The 22,201-nt window shown below is 34.6% G+C and overlaps 2 protein-coding genes and 1 non-coding gene across 8 annotated transcripts; 2 read left to right on the forward strand and 1 right to left on the reverse strand.

The window, feature by feature from the left end:
* The first annotated feature begins 1,102 nt into the window (after positions 1–1,102).
* Positions 1,103–1,176, forward strand: Trnai-aau (transfer RNA isoleucine (anticodon AAU)). The gene has a single exon. It is a non-coding gene; the product is annotated as a tRNA-Ile (tRNA).
* A 402-nt stretch (positions 1,177–1,578) lies between these two features.
* Positions 1,579–6,256, forward strand: LOC129575802 (dnaJ homolog subfamily C member 16). Its single transcript, XM_055459877.1, has 8 exons — positions 1,579–2,136; positions 2,232–2,435; positions 2,537–3,058; positions 3,591–4,218; positions 4,282–4,516; positions 4,604–4,784; positions 4,883–5,087; positions 5,165–6,256. Exons 1-8 carry the CDS (start codon positions 1,961–1,963, stop codon positions 5,402–5,404), a joined length of 2,391 nt encoding a protein of 796 aa, XP_055315852.1. The 5' UTR covers positions 1,579–1,960; the 3' UTR covers positions 5,405–6,256.
* An 819-nt stretch (positions 6,257–7,075) lies between these two features.
* Positions 7,076–21,380, reverse strand: LOC129575804 (fatty-acid amide hydrolase 2). Of its 6 annotated transcripts, none has more exons than XM_055459883.1 (6): positions 19,890–21,380; positions 9,044–9,224; positions 8,777–8,972; positions 7,941–8,712; positions 7,553–7,871; positions 7,076–7,469 (listed from the first exon to the last, which is right to left on the reverse strand). In XM_055459883.1, exons 1-6 carry the CDS (start codon positions 19,922–19,924, stop codon positions 7,359–7,361), a joined length of 1,614 nt encoding a protein of 537 aa, XP_055315858.1. In that variant the 5' UTR covers positions 19,925–21,380; the 3' UTR covers positions 7,076–7,358. The 6 variants fall into 6 exon arrangements, with proteins under 6 accessions (XP_055315858.1, XP_055315854.1, XP_055315860.1 ...); XM_055459879.1 differs by lacking the exon at positions 19,890–21,380 and adding an exon at positions 14,520–15,473; XM_055459885.1 differs by lacking the exon at positions 19,890–21,380 and adding an exon at positions 15,273–15,433.
* Between the last annotated feature and the right edge of the window lie 821 nt (positions 21,381–22,201).

The following is a 22,201-nucleotide window of genomic DNA, read 5'->3' on the forward strand; positions in this document are numbered from 1 at the left end:
ATTTTGTATTAAATACAGAAGAGTAATTTTTTGCATTGCTACAACGAGGATGCACAGATGTTTTCTGGCTCGTATTGTACATCATTTTTTGGATGTTTATGATAAGCACATTTTGACATCTTAAAATTACACCATACAAAAGATTCATCAAGTAAATGCAATTTTTTCACCTTCACTTAAATTGTATGTTTCATCACTTGATAAAACTGATTGTCTTTCAAAATGAAATTTGTTCCATTTTTCTCTTGATTTGCGTTAGCCATATGAAGATGTATGATAACATACGTGAATAAGTAATTTCCAGAGTCATCATTGTTATATTGATTCACGAACAACTTGTGGCTATGGTTGAAATTGCACTTGTGGTTCTTAAGCCAATGTAAAAGCAACGAATGATAACACAAAAACCAACACAAAGATTTGACGTGCCATTTTTTGTAACAGAGCTCACTTTCGACTTCACTTAAAATTTCGTAGACAGCTGATTTGAAAATCAAAACCATCAGACCTCTTATAATCGACGATTGTCCATCAATTTCAGTTATAATCGACTAAAGTTGCTTCCCATGCACGGTTGATGGTAGGGCATCAGATGAAATATACTTAAATGAGATGATTTGGTCGCGTGTCTTGTACTTTACCTTCCAACCGTTTTCAACGGGTTAATCTTTCGCTCACCCCAATCGTTATTACGCGAAAGTGTCGAAATCGATAACGTCTTCACTGCTTATATTTTTTTTACGTGTGTCGGCCTACAAAAGAACGTTGTAACTCGTTTGTTCAGAATGCGTCAATTTCATATCAATGTTATTGTTTTTGAAATAATGACTCGTCTTTCACGCGTCTAATGAACCGTCATCATTTACTAGGCAAAGAAATGCAAACATTTTTTGTTGTTTTTCTATTCGTTTTAGATTTCAGACAAAATACAAATGAGCATAATCAAAATCTTTTATAGTTCATCCTACAGAAATAGACTATGCATAAAACAAATTGTTCATTCGATTATTGTCAAAAATAGAACGAATTACGTTGCCGCTATGTTTATGCACTATATGATGTGTGTTGCATTATTACACAACTTGGCTGACATCTTCATATGGGCCTTTTAGCTCAGCTGGTTAGAGCGTCGTGCTAATAACGCGAAGGTCGTGAGTTCGATCCTCCCATGGGCCATAATCTTTTTTATTTTGTATATTTTTGCTCCTGTTGAATGCTTTCTTAATAATTGCTATCATTATACCAATATTTTTGTCAAGAGAATTATATCGCCTTAAAATTACAAAAATAAAAAATAAAATATAATATGAACCAGAAATGTTAGTTAACTTGAGCGGACTTGTTTCGAAGAATATTAACAAATCTTCTTCAAACATAACAAATGCCTTACTATATTTTTTGCGTAAAATTGTAGAGTCGGGTTCATCTTTCGCTCACCTCAATCTTTATTACGCGAAAGTGTCATCATTCTTGATTTTCTATATCATCTTGCGATGAATGTATTTCAATTTGAAATTTCACGCAAAATTTTACCGAAAACACAGGTCGATAATACAGTAAAAAAAGTATAGAAGAAGAAGAGGAAGGGGACGTGCTGCTATCAAATGCGACTTGTTTGTTGGTTGTGCTGCGTGTCTGTGTGTGCCAGTCGGTATATATGGTTGTCCCTTTCATTGTTTCGGTCATGGTACAACATCCATGTATGTGTGCATTTTCATAATGAATGAATTTGCTCCTGTGAAAATAGAACTGTCAATTTTTTTCGATGATTTCTCGTATAGCATCAGCAAGCACTAAAAAAAGGTACAGAGCATAACAAAGATAGAAAAGGAGTTTTGACTGAATAGTGATCTAAATCAAACTTATAACAGAAAAAGTGTGTGGTTTCATTCAGAAATTGCATTTAAATTGTTGGATGTGAGAGCGGAGACGAAATTTTATCGAAACGTTCGTGTTGAAAATGCACTATCAAAATGTCTTGAAGCAAATTCTAGTTTTGTTTTGGATCTACTCAACTTGTTATGATGGAATATTTGCTGAGGTCCAACTTGGTGATCCATATAGGATTTTGGGGGTTGAACGAAAAGCATCGCCACAGGAAATCCGACAAGCATATAAGAAATTAGCGAAAAAGTGGTATGTGTGCCAATTTAATTAGGAAGAATTTTGTTTTAGCAAAAACATATTTGTGACTTACAAAGTTTAAATGAAAACACCTTTTCACATTTTAGGCATCCAGATAAGAATGATGATCCTTTGGCTGAAACGAAATTCGTTGAGGTCAAAAAAGCATACGAACTTTTATCAGACAATGAACGTCGTAGTGCATACGATTTACATGGAGTAACCCATGAAGATGCATTCAATTCTCGGAGTGGGCACGACTATAGTCAGTATGGCCGCTTTGCAACTGATCCATTTGAAGAGTTTTTTGGGTATTTTTTTTTTCTATTCTACTCATTGCAATGAATTCACTTGACACTTTGCGGTGCAAGTTTTGTAAGAAAAATAACGTTTTATCTTTTTATTTTTCCAGGCATCGATTCAGCTTTGATCAAGATATCAGTATTTTCCATAAATTATCCATCACATCACGCTACTATGACACTCATGTATTACCGCGTAGCTACACCACTCCACACATCCTAATGTTTTATGCTGATTGGTGTTTCTCGTGTATGAAAGTGGCTGGTGCATTCAAGAAGATCAAAGAATCGTTAGAGCCGCTGGGTTTCGTATTTGCTACAGTCAATGCAGGCCACGAGGCGAATCTAGCTCGAAAAGCAAGTGTACATGTTTTACCATGTTTAGTGTTGGTGTTGGACGGTAAAAATTATGTATTCAAAGAAAGTTCGTTCGTTCTTCAAAGCGTCGTTGATTTTATTCGCCAAAAATTACCATATAAAATGATTGTGCCGATTAACGACGATAATGTTGACGAATTTTTGAGTGGTTGGTCAGACAATCGTGTTCGTGCTTTAATCATGGAGCCTCGTAAACAGATTCGACTTCGATATTTAAATACTGCTTTCGAGTTCAGGCAACGCGTACTATTCGGGTAAGTTTTTTTTTCTCTTTTGTTTCCACCATAAAAATTGAGCTAAAAGTGAAAATTGTGGAAGAAAAAAAAATTGAACACAATTTCTACTGCTTTGAAATGTATATGCGCATTTTATTCAATATCAATCGACGCAGTTTTTATCGTCCATAAATTTCGGCCAGCTTTCGCGCCATAATGTTGTTCTTCTCCTCAATTTCTCGCGCCTGCACCTTCTCTTTAAACTGTCTAGAATGTTTCACACACGCCACGGGCTTATTGTCAATTTGGGCTTTTGCACTGTTGATTCGTTGTAACAACGCTTTATTTCGAAAATTCATCACAAAGTCAGTCTCGAGCCTAAAAGCTGACTTCATACTGGTTGCTGTTGCTGATGATGGTCTCTTCGACATTGATTTTATTTGAAATTCTATGACTTATCTCTGAAAACAAATTTTCTCCCTATGAAATGTTTCAATTGACTTCAAATCTTCAAGTGCTTGCTTTGATCAGTTTGAAAAAAATATTTGATTAAATCTAAATTGTTTTCTAGGTTCGTACAACTGAATACAGGTGCAGCGGATAAAATACAGGAGATGTACAAGGTTCACCCAAGCCTTGACACCTTGTTGATGTTTAACGAAGATTCGAACCGGCCTGTGGCCAGTATTTCAATGAACGATATTCCCACACAAACACTTAATAATGTTGTATCTGCTAACCAGTATTTGGCCTTGCCCCGACTCTCATCACAGGATCTTCTGGATGGTATTTGCCCTACTGAGTGGAATCGACCGCGAAAGCGTTTGTGTGTTATTTTGGTAACCGAAAATACTAATACACACGATGAAGCTCGCGATGCACTGAGGAAAATAGCCCTTGAATCTGCATTCAGTGCAGACCGTGTCCGTTTCGCCTACATTTATCAAGATCGCCAAGCTGAATTTGTGAGCGCGTTAGCAAATGGCAGCGAAGATACTCTACTGCGATTGGTCGTGATTTGGCGCCGTGATACTTCTCACATTAAATATGAATGGGTGAGTGGTGTTTCGTTGCACGTCAAACATCTAGAAAATGAAACGTACGAGCAGAGTTTCAATGCTACGAAACGTAAGCTAGACGAATCGATTCAACGCTTGCTTCGTACATCCGAATCCCTGTCATATGAAGCTGAAGTCAAGGTATGTCGTCTTGATATCGTTTTAGAACGAACATGTCGGTTAAAATTTTATTTCATATTTTAGGATCTGCTCGATGAACATGCGCAAAGCATTTTTGTTCAAATTCTCAACAAAATGTTCCTACTTCTTGAATATTTCGGTGACAATTTGGGACGTGAACATGTTCTACCGGTGCTATCAGTATTTGGAACCATTGGATTCATCGTAGCCATTGGCTATTTGTTGGCGTATTTGGTGCGAATCGAAGAGGAAGACATTCAGAAGAAACAAAGCACCAAAAACAATAATAATAATAATGGTAAAAATTAGTTGAAACCATTTCAAGTGAAATGAACCGAATGATATCACTTAAATCATTTATTTTTCTTCGTTTTTACAATCATAGGAACTGCAAAACCAGTACCATATGTGCCAGAACTCAAATTGCATGAATTACGTGCCGAAAAATATAACGGTTTGGTTCGGCTATTGAAGCCGGGCTGTCGAACTATCATTCTTGTTACGGACTTGCAATCGAGACCAAAGTTGATTCCAGGTTTTCATAAAGCTGTGTGGCCTTATCGAAAGTAATAAGTCATTAAATGAATAATTTAACAAATTATCTTTAAATGAATTCTTACTATAATTCCTTAACATAATTTATTCCGTGTATTTCTTTTTGCAGAAATAAAACATTGATGTTTGCACATATGCTCATTGAACGTGGTCAATCGTGGTTCACCGAATTGCTACGTTTATCACTGCTGGAATCGAGAGATTTACAGATTAATCCGAGAAATTGTATTGGAACCGTGTTGGCATTGAATGGGCATCGAAAATACTTCTGTATGTATCATGCCAAACATCCAGAGACGATTCGAGGCACGAAAGTAAGTGAACAAAAACCAAAACAAAACAGAACATTTTATGTTATCATTCATTTTCATAATTTCAATGTGATTTGTAGCGATTAATCAAATTGACGCGTGAGCTAAGCAATAGTAATGACCCAGAAGCAGGAGCGTTCCTGGGAATGAATGGAAATGATTCAGACTCGGACGAATATGGTGGTGGCAGTGAATTAGATGAAAAAATTTTACTCGAAGAAAATTTATTGGACGGGTTGAGCAATTGGTTGGATCGTTTATTCGAAGGCTCGACACACCGTTATTACATAAATTATTGGCCTGATTTCCCAACCAAATAGGCTAAATACACAATGAAAGAAAAAAACACAAAGCAAACGTTTATATCACACGCGATTCAGTGGTATATCCAAAAAAAAAAAAGTCAAAGAAATGTATGTTCCCGATAATCTTAACGAACACAAAAAAGGTTTAAAAACAATACAATACTCCCGAATAAGCACGTGTACACGTATTTGTATCGTATCATTAATTTAAATGAATTCTATAAAAATAATAATTGATTTGTGATTGACGTAAGAACAAGATGTCCTTCCTTCCACACGACAAATTTTATGTTCAAGCATTTACTTGGTATACCAAGCTATAGCAAAATATAAAATTGAAGAGGAAAGAAAAATACATTGAACCCGTTGAAATATAAGCGTGTGTCAATTCACGCCATTTATTGCGACTCTGACCGAAATTGACAGCAAATCAAAAATCAATGTATTGCGAACAAAAATAAGCCATCAACACTAAGTAACCAGACACAGTTTATATTTATCTCTTACATACAATTTTATTTTCTAGTCATTTCCAAATGTGTTTTTGTTGGATATTTTAAATGAAACTATTTTACGTTTTAAGCATAATTAAGAAAAACTCTATAATTTAATCGCCAGATCGTTGACATATATAGCTCTTTTTGTTCTTTTTAGCTCTCTGCTAGAATATTTAATATATGGCCACTGGCCAAAACTATTACTATATGTTATACGTATCAGCAAAGAAGATCATCCAAATGCAATCAACTTGAGGGACAGAAATAAAGTATTTTTTTTTTTTTTTTTTATTTACAATTTTTGTTACAATAATAAGAAGAAAAGAATCTATGGAAAAATATATAAATGCGAACTCCCTTTGCCGCTCAAGCTACAATTTTTTATTTATTTCCGAAATATTTTAAGAGTTTTCTTTTTTAAATCATTTCGATTTTTTTCTCTGTTAGTGGAATTTGAAGAGAAAAGCTTTAAACTCGTTAGTAAAAATATGAAAATCCTTAGGCACATGATGCTAAAACAATAAGCAGTTTAACAAACGATAAATTGAAGAAATAGGAACAAAGTGCTTGATATTCATCAGAGCCTATCACAGTCGATATCATTATTATTATATCGTAACACATAAATGATGATAGCAGCAAGCCAAAAAAAAAAAACACATAACCGTTTTTCCAATCAACCAGAGTCTTTGATTAATGAATTTTTTTAAAAATGAATAAACAGCAAAATACGTATTTAAATGAAAATTAGAAATATAAACAAATTTCGTACGATTTTCCCCCCAGAATTTTTTCATATGAAAAAAAAAATAGCGATTAATTGGTACATAGTTCTTGCTAATCACCTAATGATGATCATAGAAACTATGACATGGATTCGAACACGATCAGATGATGATACCCTAAAAAAAATAGTCGATACCGGTTTGCGTGTCAATCTGTTCCAATCATCGTTTACAATTTCCATAAACAAATTATTCGATCTGTCCAATGATCGATGGCACAAACCTAGATAAATTTGCATTGTAGAATTGGAATATCGCACAGAAAGGCTGACAGTTGGATGAATTTTGTACTAAGATAAAAGTCAAACCATATGTCGTTATTTGCTAAAACAAATCCAGTTACAATCTCATTAAAATTTTAAATGAATAAAGCAAAAAAAAAAAAAAACTAACAACATCATTGGTTTCGTTCATTCTTCATTTCCGTTAAACTTATTCCTTTATTTTTAAATGTTTGTGTTTGTTTTCGTCGGACAATTTCTATGAAATAATAAGTATTACATTTTGCTAAATTACAAAAAAAAAAAGATACATTCGATCAAGTTAAGACATCCAAGACAAAATTTAGCATAGAACATATTTCCACTCGACACGTAAAACATTATAATGACATTAAACTCAATGAAATTAATAAAGAGAAGTAAATATATTTACAGTGCCATACTATCTAATTTCATTTATCTCTGCCTATTTATTTGTTCGCTCCGATGATGGAGGAGGAACCCATCCACCGAATTGCGCTTCGATTGCCTGTGCAACAGCCAACGCTAAATGGTCCTGACCTGGATTAGCAACCACCTAATTGGCGGAAAAGTGAAGAAAAATAATAAGTATTTTGTGATCACTGAAAATTCGGAGACAAACATGTTCATGGCTATTACCTGTATGCCAATAGGAAGTTTATGACGGTCTAAACGAACCATGCAATTGGTTACCGGAAGACCTATTGTATTGAAGACCATCATATAGCCAGTGTCCACTAGTTTATGGTAGATCTGATAGTGTCGATGCGCTGTTGTCGGGAATGTTGGATACAAAAATACACCGTTCGTTCCAAGAAGTTCCTGGAATTGATGTTTTAGATTTTCAGCAATATTTGCCAGCTTTCTGTGCCTTGATTCAGGTAGCCAGTGCATAACTTGCTGCAGCGGTCCAACTAGAACCGATGGAAAAATGCTATCCGACATCCCAAGGAAATATCTAAAAACGAGAAATGCATTCAATTTACATTTTCATAGCAAGCAACAACTAACAAAATTGCCAACTTACTTTAGCGTCTCTTTTCCCATGTGCTTTCTTGGCTCACCGTCCTCGCCTTCGTAATAAATTGTTTCGACGTTTTTTATTCGAAGCATGGCTGACATCGATATTTCAAGAGCCCATTTCAGACCGTTTATTTTGACTTTGCTCGCATTAAAATAAGAGGCAACATCATCAATTGTGCATTTGATATCTTTACTGAGACGACGCGTTGTTCCAGATGGGCCATCATTGTTCATGTAGAAAAATTTTATTGTGCTAATATCCACTTCTTTGTCTAATAACAATTTACGGCCGTTCGGGTCGTTGACACACTTGAGAAGTAACGGCAAGTCACTTGCATAACGTGTCATTGGTGCAATGGTGAAGAAATCTCCCCAATACTCTACATTACTAGCGGGAATATGACCTTTTGGTGAGATTGCATATGGTGTTGGCTTGTGCCCATAGATTCCAGTGAACATTGCGGGTAAACGAGCAGATCCAGCGATATCAGACGATAGGCCAATTAACGATGCACCACAGCTGATTAAAGCCGCTTCACCTCCACTTGAACCGCCCGGCGTTCGAGTTAAATCGTATGGATTCCGTGTTTGCCCGGAAACATTATTATATGTTTCCCAGCACATGCACAGCTCCGGAGTATTGCTAACTAAAAGAATGATACCACCGTGTTTTTTCACCAAAACAACGCACGGAGCATCATATTGAGCGACACGTCGCTGCTTGAACACACGTCCGCCCTGATTGATCATCCCCTTAACGGCGATACTTTCTTTGACTGAAATAAATAGAAATTATATTAAGGCTTTTGTTTTCAAGTTCAATTTTTTCTTCATTCCAACCGGTCACAGGCAATCCAAGCAACGGTGTGTCTCTTTCCATTTCTTCAACAGTTCGGGTGCCTTTCGCAATATCGGTATCAATTTGTCGTGCTTCTTCTAATGCGAGTTCAAAACGATCCTCAACGATTGCATTAACCAATGGATTCACCTCCTTGCAACGTTCTATATAGGCCTGAACGACTTCCTCGCTCGTTACCTGAAATAAGTATAGATGTACACTTGCGACAGCACTTGCGTTATATGAAATTGTGACAAATGAATACAAACCTGTCGAGTTCGGATCATATGCGCCAATTTGACCGCACGTATTTCCAGCAGTGGATTGGTCATGGGTGGAAGTCTTTTTCTTGGTACCCACAGTGTTGTGACCCTACTGTATGGCACAACAAACCAACTGAATACAACCATTGCACAGCGAAGGAACCTCCGCGTCACATAATTCATAATTCTGTTGAGAACAAAGGTAGAAAAAGAAGAAGATGAACACACACATTAATTACAAATCGAAATCGAACGATTCAAGTGAAAAAATGCTTATTGAAAATACGTATAATATATCAATGCTTTCCAATACTGTGGCTAACTTGAAAATGCAGCAATTTATAAAGCACATTTTCGGGTATTTATTCTCAGAAGTGTCATGAAAAACCTGGAGACAATTTCGGGAACATTTTTATGAATAAACAAAATTTACGATTACGACAATTTACATTCAGAATGAATTACTGCAGTTGAAGTTTGGCTAAGTTGTATTTTGGTGCAGAAAACACACATGTTCCATTTCAAAGTATTGAATTCTCACATAATATTCCCTTCGTATGTTTTACGATTGCGCAGTAACCAAGCATACAAGTTTATTCTCGCATATGAATAAAAAAAAAACAACAACAACATTCAGCGTCGAATCTATGACACCGACACACCACAAACGTGCAGCGGCATGCGTGAAGAGTGACTATTGTCTAATTTCCTACATGTATTTCTTTGGGCGAATATAGTAAATACAAATGTTTAGTTGATATGGTGCAGTCGTGATGATAGAATAATTGCACATCATTGATGATTTCAATGAAAATCAAAAGCTCTCATGCTTGATGCATGCACTTTGAAGGTTGTAGAAAATTATCTCAATTGGAGGTCTCGAAAGGCCCATAATTCCTTTTCAATAGATATACTGTGTGAATTCAAACTTTAAATTTGCTAAATATTTTTTCGACAAAACTTAGAATATTTCTTGAACAACTCAGACATTTCTGCTAACATTTAACCAGAAATAAAAACAACAGCTGAACAACAAAAGCAATAGTTTCCGCAAAGTGGCATTTACGACAATGACGCCACAAATATATATTCAAACTAGGAAATAATAAAAATAAATCATAAGGAATTGTGATTTAAGCTAACTCACTCAGCATATATGCTTAACATAGTGTATATTCCCTATTCTCATATAGGGCATCTTTGTGTAAATGAAGAAGATTGGTTTAAAAATGCGCTGAATGGTTAAACGATTGAAATTAAACATTTAAATAAATTGAAAATGGAGTAACTTCTTCATTAACTAGTATAGGTTCGACCAACAATGATGACGCAGACAAATTACATGCATTCTCTTAGATCGACGAAAGAAATAATCAACAATTTGCAAATTGTGTGTGTGCGTGTGTGTGTGTGTGTGAGGGAGAGAGAGCGAGAGAAAATTATAAGTTTTTATCACTACCCATATATAAATCGAGTAATATGATTTCTTTTTTTGTATATTTCACAATATTCTCACGTGTTCAAGTAAATCGCATGCAATAAATTACCCCGATCAGATGTTTTTATTGTTTTGTAGTTCAATGAAGTCAATGATTTACATAGATACACAGTAATGAATAACGACGTTTTCCATTTAAAAGAGACTACGTACGTACTAGAGGTAATTGATAATTTCATTTTTTTTTTCATTTTTACGATGCATTTATCCGATGACAAATTAACGGACAAATGTTAGAAGCGCTTGCTAATCATCACACTACAATCGATCTCATGCATTACTCGACCAGTTGCAAATCGCAACAATGCCCGCAACAAAGTATATCCAACGTGAATAAATTGAACAACTAGCCACTCACTTCAAGGTGCTAGCTTATTTAATCATTATTTTATTGGGGATATAATTTACGTGGTGCTTGGTGTTTTTTTTGCATCGTTTTCTAATTTTACATTACAGCTACGCTTGTGTTTATGGATCATACCTTAATAGACGATCCAATCATCGCAAATCAAAGTCCAATTTTCTCTAATACCTGAGCAATTATTTAAGCATCTACAATGAATAATGAGCAAGCTGAGAATAAAATACGCAAAGAGAGAGGTAGAGAAAGATAAGATTCTGGTGATTCCCTCTCGTGCTCTTTCAGAATTTCTGCCAAAAATTGATCCGAACAAAAATGAGAAATGAAAGAGAAAACAACTACACAAAAAATCAAAAAAAAAAAAAAATAATTAGCAAGAATGAAAAATGCTGACTAAAATCAAGTTGGTTTTGTTGTTGATGTTTTCACTTCTTTTTCTTGAAATCACAATTAATTTGTTTATTTATTTATTTTTCATATTCTTTTTGAAGACCTCAACCATGAACGAAATTATAAGTGACGTATTGATGTTGACAATTAGTACATGTTTTGTTTATGTTTCAAAACTAAAACAAAAACACTTGTTTACGCATTCACTCGATGATACTCTACAATAGTAAAAAATGATAATGACGATGGTGATGATGTGAATGATGAATGACGTTAAATTACAAATGAAAAAGGGCCATCAAAAAAAAAACTTGTGAATATTGTGTTTTCTGTCGTGTATTTTTTCCCTAATACGCATAATTAAAAGTAAAAGTTGTGACATCTGTATTCTACTGAAGCGAATACACTCAATAAATGCAGAAGTGGAGGCAATGTAGAAAGTGGCAGTCCGGAATATATGTCGGCCGACGACCGTGTATAATGAATGAATTAATGGTGGCTTCAATTCTTAGATTCAATATGAAACGTAGACACAGGTTCAAAAACTAGGCACTTGAATCTGGCGAACTAAAATATTGAAAATACACAACATTGCACATAGAATCAGTTTGTTATCAATTCTATACAGCTGTTTTTGTACATTGTACATCAAGTGAAAAAAAAAAATTGGCGTGGCTCGTAAAATGGTAAAAATATGGCAAGGTCGCTTGCACGCAAAAAATGTAGCTTCAATGGGCTTAAGAAATGAAAATAATACTGAAAACAAAATGCTTTAGTTTGTAACTGTTATGTAAAGAGATCGCAACAAAAAAATTTAAGTCATTGCGGTTTGGTTTTCGGCTGTTCAGGTTTTATGTCAAAACCAAGTGAACGTATGACAGCTCGAAATTACGCGCTTGCAGTACAGTTATAGTTCAAGCAAATACAATGCCGATGATTTTTTTTATTCGTCTTTCATTTTGGAAGTTAAAACATGTTTGGGATGAATTGAACATTTTAGCTGCGTTTAATTTCGTGTTTTTTTTTTTCTTCACCTATGTACACTACTTTTATCTTGTTCGTCCAAAGCACTTTCATTTCAAACCAATGAAAACGAGTTAGCCTCTATTTGATACATCATGTGTAACATTAAAATATCGACATAAATTATTTTGCCAATTTCGATGCGATATTGTCATTTCGATCAACGATAATGATAAAGAACATATAATGGCTTAGGCCACATCTTTATTGTAACTAAAATTTAAAGTGACTTGATGTTTTGTGTAGAATTTGAAAATGGAGAATTACGTCGAAAACAATTATGTTCACTGCGTTATAGCATAAACTGTCGGAGAAATTTGAATAAGTCAAATATCGTAACTAAAAGAATGATGTAGGTCAATTTTTGTTGATATAAAAAGATTTGAAACCTATTGGCACATTTCATGAAACACAGAAAGTCAAGACGAAGAAATTGTTTGATTGCACTTGAAATACATACATAGACAAAATGCCAAACCAGCACGAATCGCATGAACAAAGGTCTAAATGTCTGGCTGAAAAGTCACACTCATTGCTTTTAATGCTGATTCAAATCCATGCTAATTTTGTTTGTTTTGAAATTCTGGATGATGTGCTCATCATTCGTGTCGCTCTGACGTATTAAGTTTACTATTTTAATGGGCACTTACATTCAAAGCCTCGATTTTAAATTGTTTAACTAAAAAAACGAAGATTTTTTTGTGCGTGCAAAGCGGTGTGAATAAATCGGTTTTCTATTTTGTATGTACAATTTCAAAGTATTTGGAAATTTCGAATGGCATCGCTTAATGTTCACTTGTATTTCATTAAATACAGAAGCCTTTAATCGAAACACGCCGTTCGATGAATTCATGCTCCAACAATTTGCTATTTGCACTGCTTACAATTATTCTCACTTACTTAGCTTGAGATGTATTTCCTTTGTGTTCTTTTTTTAGAATGAGAACCACTGGAACTGGTTCAAATATTCATTGTGAAAACGAAATTACTAAAGAAGTGCAAGTACGCACTTGCAACAAAGTTTTGAATGACAGGAAGCATGAAAATATCATTTTATTAACCGTTAAGTCTTTATTAATTGTAGGCAATAAAACTAATAAGCGATTTGCAAATTATTCATAATCGAACCCATGAAAATCAGTAATGAATACCGGTAATCGTTGTGCGATACGTATCTAGCGCTGGTTTGGTGCTTAAAACACCTTTTTCTATAGATATAGTGAATAGTCATACCATTTTTTCACATTTTATCGAGTGATTGATGATAACCAATTTCTAATCAAACACGATTCATGCGATCGCGTAAAGAATATTATTAGAGCAAGTCGTCGAAAGGAAATCAAACTCATTTTGCGTTGCTAATAGGCTGTTTGCATATCAGAGACTCTGTTCGTTTACTGGGTCAAATGGAAATAATTGATGTATTAATTCCTTTAAATTTAACGCGGTCATTTAAATTAATGACTCTGCAAAGTCACAATACACGTTACAAAAAAGAACATAGCAGAAACGGAGAATACACATAGTATTTGGTAGAAACTAATGATGATCGATGGGCAAACAAACAAACGTTTTTTTTTCTATGAACTTGAATTTCAGAGTTGACTTTTTTTTCCACATGGCTACAAAATCGTTTGTTCATTCGCCTGATTCTATCTCCAAAAACTAACCAAACCATTTGTCTCGGAGATCTTGCAAAATTTCATGTCGATCATCGTTCATTTTGCAATACATGAAAGCGTTGACATATATTTACGAGGTGTACGCGTGTTCTGAAGTCAAGTACGCGCGTCTGATGAAAGACATAGTCGAAGAGATATTTTGATATTTAAATTTGCCGGATCGTTCGTCTATTGCCTACGCGCTATGCGTCACATTACAACATCTCTCTTTTTCTCTTCATTTTTGTTTCATGTTTGTGTGTCTGTTTTCTTTGTCATGGTTGCATATCTCGCAAAACATGTTATTATATGATTATTTGAGAAATCGAATTTCAATAAATATGACCTTGAGAGGAAGACAGAATGAAAGAAAGGGAGAAAAAACGTGAGAAAGATAGATCGAGAACTGCTTTCTACGTTTTAAATTGTAAGTTGTATTTTTAATTTCAATCATTCACTTCCTCGTGTTTTACTTCACTCCATTCACCAACATTATTTGGACGATTTAACTTAATACGTAGTAAAATGTAATTGTTCAGTTCTACTCACTCTTCAATAAAGTCAACTATAAAATCGATAGCGATGCAAACAAATGAACTGAACATGGTTGATCTTCGCTCTTTCGCATACAGGTAAATGAATAGAATCACTTTTTTTTTCGTGTTATACAAGTTAAAAACGCTTTTTCAATTTCATTGACGCACGTTCTACTCCTTAAATATTTGTCGTATGATGGCCGTGCTTTTGAATTTGTACGCCCGTATTGTAACTTTATTTAAAGAAACACGCCTTTGTTCTTGTTCAAATGAACAATTATTTATTATATGATTCAAAATTTGGTAATTACTATGGCTGGGTCAACTCAAAGCAAAACCAATTATTTTACAACACACGGAGAGCGAGAGAGAGAGAGAGAGAGAGAGAGAATGCGTGCTGAGATTTTTCTATATTCTCGAACTTTAAAGAATGTCCACGTTTATCCTATCATCGGTAGATTATGTTGAAAAAAAAATTGTGTTATTATTCAGCGACTTGTAAACATTTGACTTCATTCACATATTCAGATTGACATTTCTAATGATTGTTAATTTGGTTCATTGTTTTTTTCTCCTCAAATTATTATGTTCACCAATTCACAAGATCATATAGATTTTGACACTGTTTTATTGGATACCGCTGACTTTAAACTGATTTGTAAATCATTTGAACGAACTGATTGAAGTTTCATTTGCCACTATTATCTGAGCTTTCGCTGTGATCGCAACTGACAAGGGAAGTATTAACCTTACTAAAAACTTGTACCTCCTTTTCTTCACACAAGTACAACACTTATAGAAACACCGGACGCACACACAATAAACTAGGAATGAAGGTGAAAATAGTTTTAACGAGAAAACCGCAACAACAAAATGAAAGAAACAAATTATATCAAAGCGTAGAAAAATGTACTCCAGACCGTTCGAACAAACCTATGCTTGTCTTGAACACTCCAGTATAAAGAAACACTGATTCCAGTATTGTAACGGATGGTAATGCTTATAGAAGCTGTCCGGCGTATTTGTGTGGTGTGTGAAGGCAAGAAGTAACAAACAAAGAAAAAAAAATAGTTACATAAAAAAGCAACAATAAATGAAAACAAAGTGAAAAAGAAGAAGCACAGCAAAGTCAACAACAAGCCAAAAAAAAAAAACACTACACATTGATGATGAGGTGAGAAAGAAATAGAGGAAAAAGTGATGGAAACCGAAAGTCTATCGACAACACATTCAAAAGAAAATGATGATGCGAAGACTAAATATTTTAATATAGGTGCAGCTCCACGTACAATCACTAAACGTATTGCTGTACACCAAGTCTGTACTACAGTCCATTGCGCACTTGGCTTGATTTAATAATAAATAATATTGTTAAAATGAAGAGTTAGCTTCGCACAACTCAATTCGTTCCATGTGTTGTGTTTTCAGCGCACTCTTACTGTGCTCATGTCACTTTTTTCTGTTTGAATGGAAATGTATAAAAGTTTTTTTTTGTTGTTGTTGTGCCATTTTCATGGCTATTTTTTCATAGTTCTTTCACTTGCCGTTTGAATCTTCCACCAAAATGGAAATTGAACGAACCGAGCATTTTGAGCATAATATTGAATTGGAAAAAGTAAAGCGATTTCAATGTAAGCATCAACAGCAACTGGCTTTCCAATTTGATTTTAATTGTTTACACTGAATGGAGTAGTATGAACGTCTGCTGCTCTTGAAAACATGACGACAGGGCAAAAAAAAGTTGATTTTTTTGTTTATTTTTAGTTCAACCGCTTAGGTGTATACAGGAGCTTGATTTTTTACATTATGGAATAAAACAGTCTTGTCTGATACAAGTCATTTAGGTTGGAAAACAAATAATGAGTCGTAAGAGGTAAAACCCTTTTGCGATTGCTCACATAACAGTAAAAACTCAACTTATTAAAAAAAAAAACCAATGAGAGTCAATAATTATTACTCATTATACACTGGATGTGTGAATGCGTTTTGCGTGGTTACATTTGAGAAAGAGTTGAAAATAAGAAATTCATAAATTGTGAGTCTGAAGTCGAATCACGCAGTCGTGTTTTCGTTTTCTTTTCATGCACTGTCTATGAAACAGGCGGCAAAGCGGCGTTAGAAATAGTTTGCCGTAAGCTATTAAGGTGTTGAGCAAATGTGCACGATCGTAATCGAGTAAAATGTGCTCTCATTTATAAATGTGGGCTTGTTATCTTTGTGCCGATATTGTTTTCTCTTTCTTTGCGTGAGCAGTGAAAGTGACGCTCAGTTTGGTCTCATAGCCGCCATCGTTTCATAGATGTATGAAACTTTAAACCATGTGCAATTGCTAAATATACTTTACGTAGATGGTGTTTGAGACAGAGCCTGATATTTCTAAAAAAAAAAAAAAGCTCACAATTATTTCTATTAGTTCTTTTCATACGTTTCAGCATTTGAATTATATAAATGTGATGCCATTTCGCTTCTTAAGCAATCGACATAAACATTATCGACAGACTGAGGGAATTTAATGGTGCGATGGGCTTCATTTCATCTCGGACTCGAAGAAATAATTTTCAAATTAAATACCTTTGTGTATGTGAGATAGACAAGTGGATAATACCACATTTTACATAGTTTTGCATCGAACGAAAATAATATGTGTTCGATGTCTCAGAGTGTCATACAAGTTATAAATGTAGCCAACCAGACAAGATTATGATCGAAACACTCTTGCCAATTGGAGTTGCCATTCTCAACATGAGTGCCGTTGAATTGCGTGAATACTGTTTATATCGACGAATAGAAGTGGCGGTATGTTAAATAAATTTCTATATGCAATTGAACGTCGCTAAATCCAAATATGTTGTTAGCCATAACATAAAGAGATGCAAAATGTAGGAATATATGAAATAAGCTACAATCAATTCAAACCGAATACAATTTCTGCGTGTTAGCGTGCAATTCATTTTTTTTAATGAAATTTAAACCACTTTTCGATATAAATTTTCAAATACGGTTTCAGTTCGATTACAAAATCGTGATTCTTATCTCGTTTGACGCATTTAGTTTCGCATTTTTCCAATCTACATACTGCAGGCTTATATGTTTCCCTATCAAAACTGTAACAGCGGATTGTTCTGTCAATCCAAAGTGCAGAGACAATGTTTATGACTCTTTAGTAAAGATCACATATTTCAAACGTTTTTATTTTTGGTTTACGTGATCAATTGTTTAACCATTTTCAATGGTAACATAGTTAGAAAGCGAAATGCAGTGAGCAATAAATAATCGAAGAAAACAAAACTAACTCGATCGGACTTTGGTAAAATATCAAATTGAGACAGTTCATATCTAAATTTGTCCCTCTTTATTGTTTAAAGTAGAAGTGTTATTCATATTTATTTATCCATTTATCTATTTATCTATCTATCTATCTAAAGTTGATTTGTTTCTTTAGCATATTTTACATCAAATACCAATACTATTACTACTAAAAATTAAAATTACCTCGTTATTGTAAATAATGAGTGTACATTACGCGAGCACACTGCATATGCACATAGGATTCTATTATATAGCTTGCTGTGATTAGTAATCTTGATGGACAAAATTTCAAGAATAACTCATGCGTTTATATGTCATATTTTTTTGTAAATATTAGACTCAAATGTAAATACATGCAGATTGAGTTCTGTTTCTCCATTTGGACAAATTCCGTCGCTTCTATTTCCATTGATACTCTGATCAAAATTTTAACTGGTGGTCGGAGTGTGATTGGCTCTGGCAAACTTATAATTGGGATTTCCCCCTAAACTTCATGCAAGAATTGCCCCAGCAGTATTGATCATGTTCAAGAAAACACATATCGATGTTAATCAAGTTCGCATGAGCCAATTTGGCAGTACAGTATACATAAGGCCGAAAAGTGCACAGGCTAAAGAGTGGTGCACAGAACAGCAAACGGATATGTCATTGTATTCGAATTGTTTTCGTTCGAGCCGTTTACTTCATATCAAATCGCTGTGTATCGGTCTCTTGCAAAATGAAAAATTTCAAGTGTGGTTTAGTGAACAAATTCAAAATGAATACGTACAAGGTTACATTAACGATGTTCATTTTGCTTGGTAATATCTATAACAACAATAATTTAACCGAAAGTCGTGTGTATATATTGGACACACATTCGTGTATGAATGAAGCATAACAGCAGCTCAGCAGCACAACGGCATTTTGGATACAGAAAAAAATGAAGAAAAAAATCACTCGGTGCCTTGGTAAATTATACACATAATGAGAATGAAACGGCAGCAATGTTTACAATTAACATACGAGCAACCAAAATGAAGCTTCTGACGCGTGTATTCTTTTGCACTTGTTGCTTGTTTCACTAGTTTTTTCTTTCGAAAATATAACAAAAATTCGTTTGCGGTCAAACCGTTTTTGTGTTGAGCGCGAACAAGAATGTTGCAATTAGTTAGGAGACTCCAAATTGAAGTTATATTGACCGAATGCATTGGTACACATCGATTTTCAATGTGTGTAATCTTCGTAGTGTTTCTAAGGTTAATTCATGTAATATCGTCAAACTGTAATGCGACTCTGCAGTGCACAGAGTCGAATACAATATTTGCGCGTTCCTTCATTCACTCATTTTATTCATACCATATAATAGGTTAACATATTTCATTTCTTTTCTTCAATTCCAGTCTCTCGCATTTTGAAGAAACAATTAATATTTGGCCAAGTTTCCTTCTCTCAAATCATGTGTTTATTGGTAAACCAATCTTTAGATGGACGAAAACACATTTCTTCATCTCATGCCAACACATACAAGTGCTTATATTGCATGCAGCCGATGTGACTTACCGACCGACAGTCAAACTCTGATACATTTTGCTCCAGTCCGTATGGCCAAAACACAATTTTACAAAATGAACAAAAAGTTATGAGTGAAAATTATGTAATGACCATGTTTGAATTACACAACAAAAAATACTTGAAAACGGTGTAATGTTTCCAATCTAATCCAACCAACTAGCTAGCTGATCGTGATCACTGACCATACTCACGCAATCAGTAAGCAATTCCTTGGTATGTAAGTTGGTTTTTTTTTTTTTTGTGGTACTATCCCGATTCTTGGCATCAATTCATTTCTAGCATGAGGCTTTTGATTAGCCCACTAACAGCCACAACATTGCATGACTGTCGGCTGATAAGTTTTTGAACAGATCAATAACTCATTGGCAACTCTGTTCAGTGCTCCATTAAAAGTGCTGCCGTTTCGTGATGCTATTTTCTCCCGTGCAATTTTCGCATTTTACCCATTTTTTTGTATGAGAATCATTGGAAGCAGAAAAAAAAAATGAAAAATTTAACAAAACAAAAAGCTTGGAAATACCTTGATTTTTTCATAATTGTGGCGTGTTCATTCATTTGTACAGCGATTTAATGAGTTTTTCTTTGTTAGTTCGTGCGTTTGTGAATTCCCCCTTTTTGAAGATTCATCAAAAGTACATTGTTGTTGTTGTTAACGATATCACCTATTTGATGATTATCGTGTCGCTATCGAAACTGCATTCGAAGTGGTCGTTTAAGTCCAGAGCACAGAACTGTGTTATATAGTCCATATTGATGTCGCGAGTTGCGTTCATGGATAAAGTTATTCACATTCATTCCTGTTTTCGATGTAAATGAACTGGTTGGTGACAAAGAATTGATAAAAAATATTTCTGCTTCACGATGGCATTCCTTTTTCTACTCTTTCAAGTTTCACTTCTCACAATAAATCTTTTCTTCTCCGTCTGTTTAACCCAAATTTGGCAGAATATTGTGAAAATAAATGAGTAAATGTAATCGTCAGTCTCACTATTCAAACGTTAAAACCACTGAACGCGTTTCGGAAAAAGTTTTTGTCTTTCGTATTTCACCGAATGACTTTTGAATATGCACTGACAAGTGTAATACGCTTAATTTTAGCGTTCACCCATCATATAAATGTGGTTACTCTATTATTATTTTTCTCACTACAATCACACGATTTACACAAAATACACTTAGATTACCATGATGTGTTATGGCACACCAAAAATATTCACTTCGAACACTAACCAATCGTGAAAGCTTTTAATATTTTCCGAATTCAAATGCGAAATGAACTGAACTGAACTGAACTGTATGGGGAAATCACCAGCGACAAAGTTAGATGATTCGCGAACACGTTTTGATAGAAAGGCCACACTGATTCACTCAAAGTCTGCACAGAAAACACACTTCTTTTTCATCTTGTCGAGAGAGATACAAAACAAAACTGAATTGAAAAATTGTAATATTTTTACCCTTGGCTGTGGCTTTGTGTATTCATAAACGACGCATACAAGAGAATTCAGCAAAAGCAACAGCGACAGCAGCAGAAGCAGTAGTAGTAACAACAACAACAATTACATCCAAAGCCACTAAGATACACATAAAATCTGAACATCAATGGCGGATTCATAACGAAACTCTCATTTCGGTTTCAACTGCATCGCGCTGCTGTACTATCAACCATCGGTATTTTTTTTTTTAGCGTTTATGTTCTTTGTGTATCTTTTTCACACTATTTGCCTTTAGCATGTGGTTTCAATTTTTATGGCAATATCTCCTCTTGCTATTTATGTATTTTTGCTGCGCCAATTGATGACGGCAAATTTTTCTTTCTCTTTTTGAAGCTCCGTCCAAAGTTCACTTGTTATAAACTCATTGTAATTGGAAATACTCAAAACAACCGTATAGTAACAAATTAGAAAGAAAAAAATGATCTATGCTCAATTGATCAGCGTTGAATACCAGTTGACTGAGCATCACACACTAACCAATCGAACAAACAAATATAACACTTAAGCTCCAGTATAACGCAACAAAACGATACTTTTTTTTCTTTCATAAAATGGTTTTTCATACGGCTTTTGGTATCGACGTGTTTGGTGTATGTATGTGTGGATAGAGTGCGAGAGAAGTAGAGAGTCAGAGAGCGTGAACGGCCGTAAGCACTCATACTGTTGAGAACAGCTGTTTAGTGTGCCCTGCACTTCTGTGATGGAACCATCGCTGCCGACCGATCACGTAAGGCTTCAGATTCATCAATAATAAACAGGAACTGATCGCTTTTTTCATTCCCTTTCTTCATTTCTGTCCGATTCTTTCCACATTCATATTTGCAATGTATCTCACTGCGATCTGTTATACCCATAATATTGATCGTTTAAACATCTGGAAATTAAACGGAAAATGCTGAATTCTTCTTTTGATAATTTCTTGAACATTTCAAAAATTCTCTTGCGATAGAAGAAAACGTATGAGTGGTTCATTCATTTGATGTGTCAGTATCGAGTGTAACATCTACTATAGTAGATGCCACTACTAGATCATATGTAGCAGTTTTAAGTTAGATATATCCACCTTGTAGAAAAAGCAATTTCTTGAATATATCGAATTCAAATTGATTTTAATCCGTAAATTGATCTTTGGAAATTTTCCATATCAATTCTAGGTCAAACGAATGTGATGGAGGTAAAGGTGAAAAATCTCTGCGGGTTTCATATTGCATTCACTTTTGAGAAGCTCGTTTTGTTGGCATTTTGAATGTATATGAGCAGGCGTTTTAATAACTGAAACTTTTCACACAACAGGAGTTTTCGTTTCTGTGCTCATTTCATTGTATACAGGTTTTTA

The sequence above is a fragment of the Sitodiplosis mosellana genome, unplaced genomic scaffold (assembly GCF_009176505.1).
Source record: "Sitodiplosis mosellana isolate CC-2019 unplaced genomic scaffold, AAFC_SMos_1.0 Smas_scaffold_6167, whole genome shotgun sequence".
In the NCBI taxonomy this organism is placed as follows: domain Eukaryota; kingdom Metazoa; phylum Arthropoda; class Insecta; order Diptera; family Cecidomyiidae; genus Sitodiplosis; species Sitodiplosis mosellana.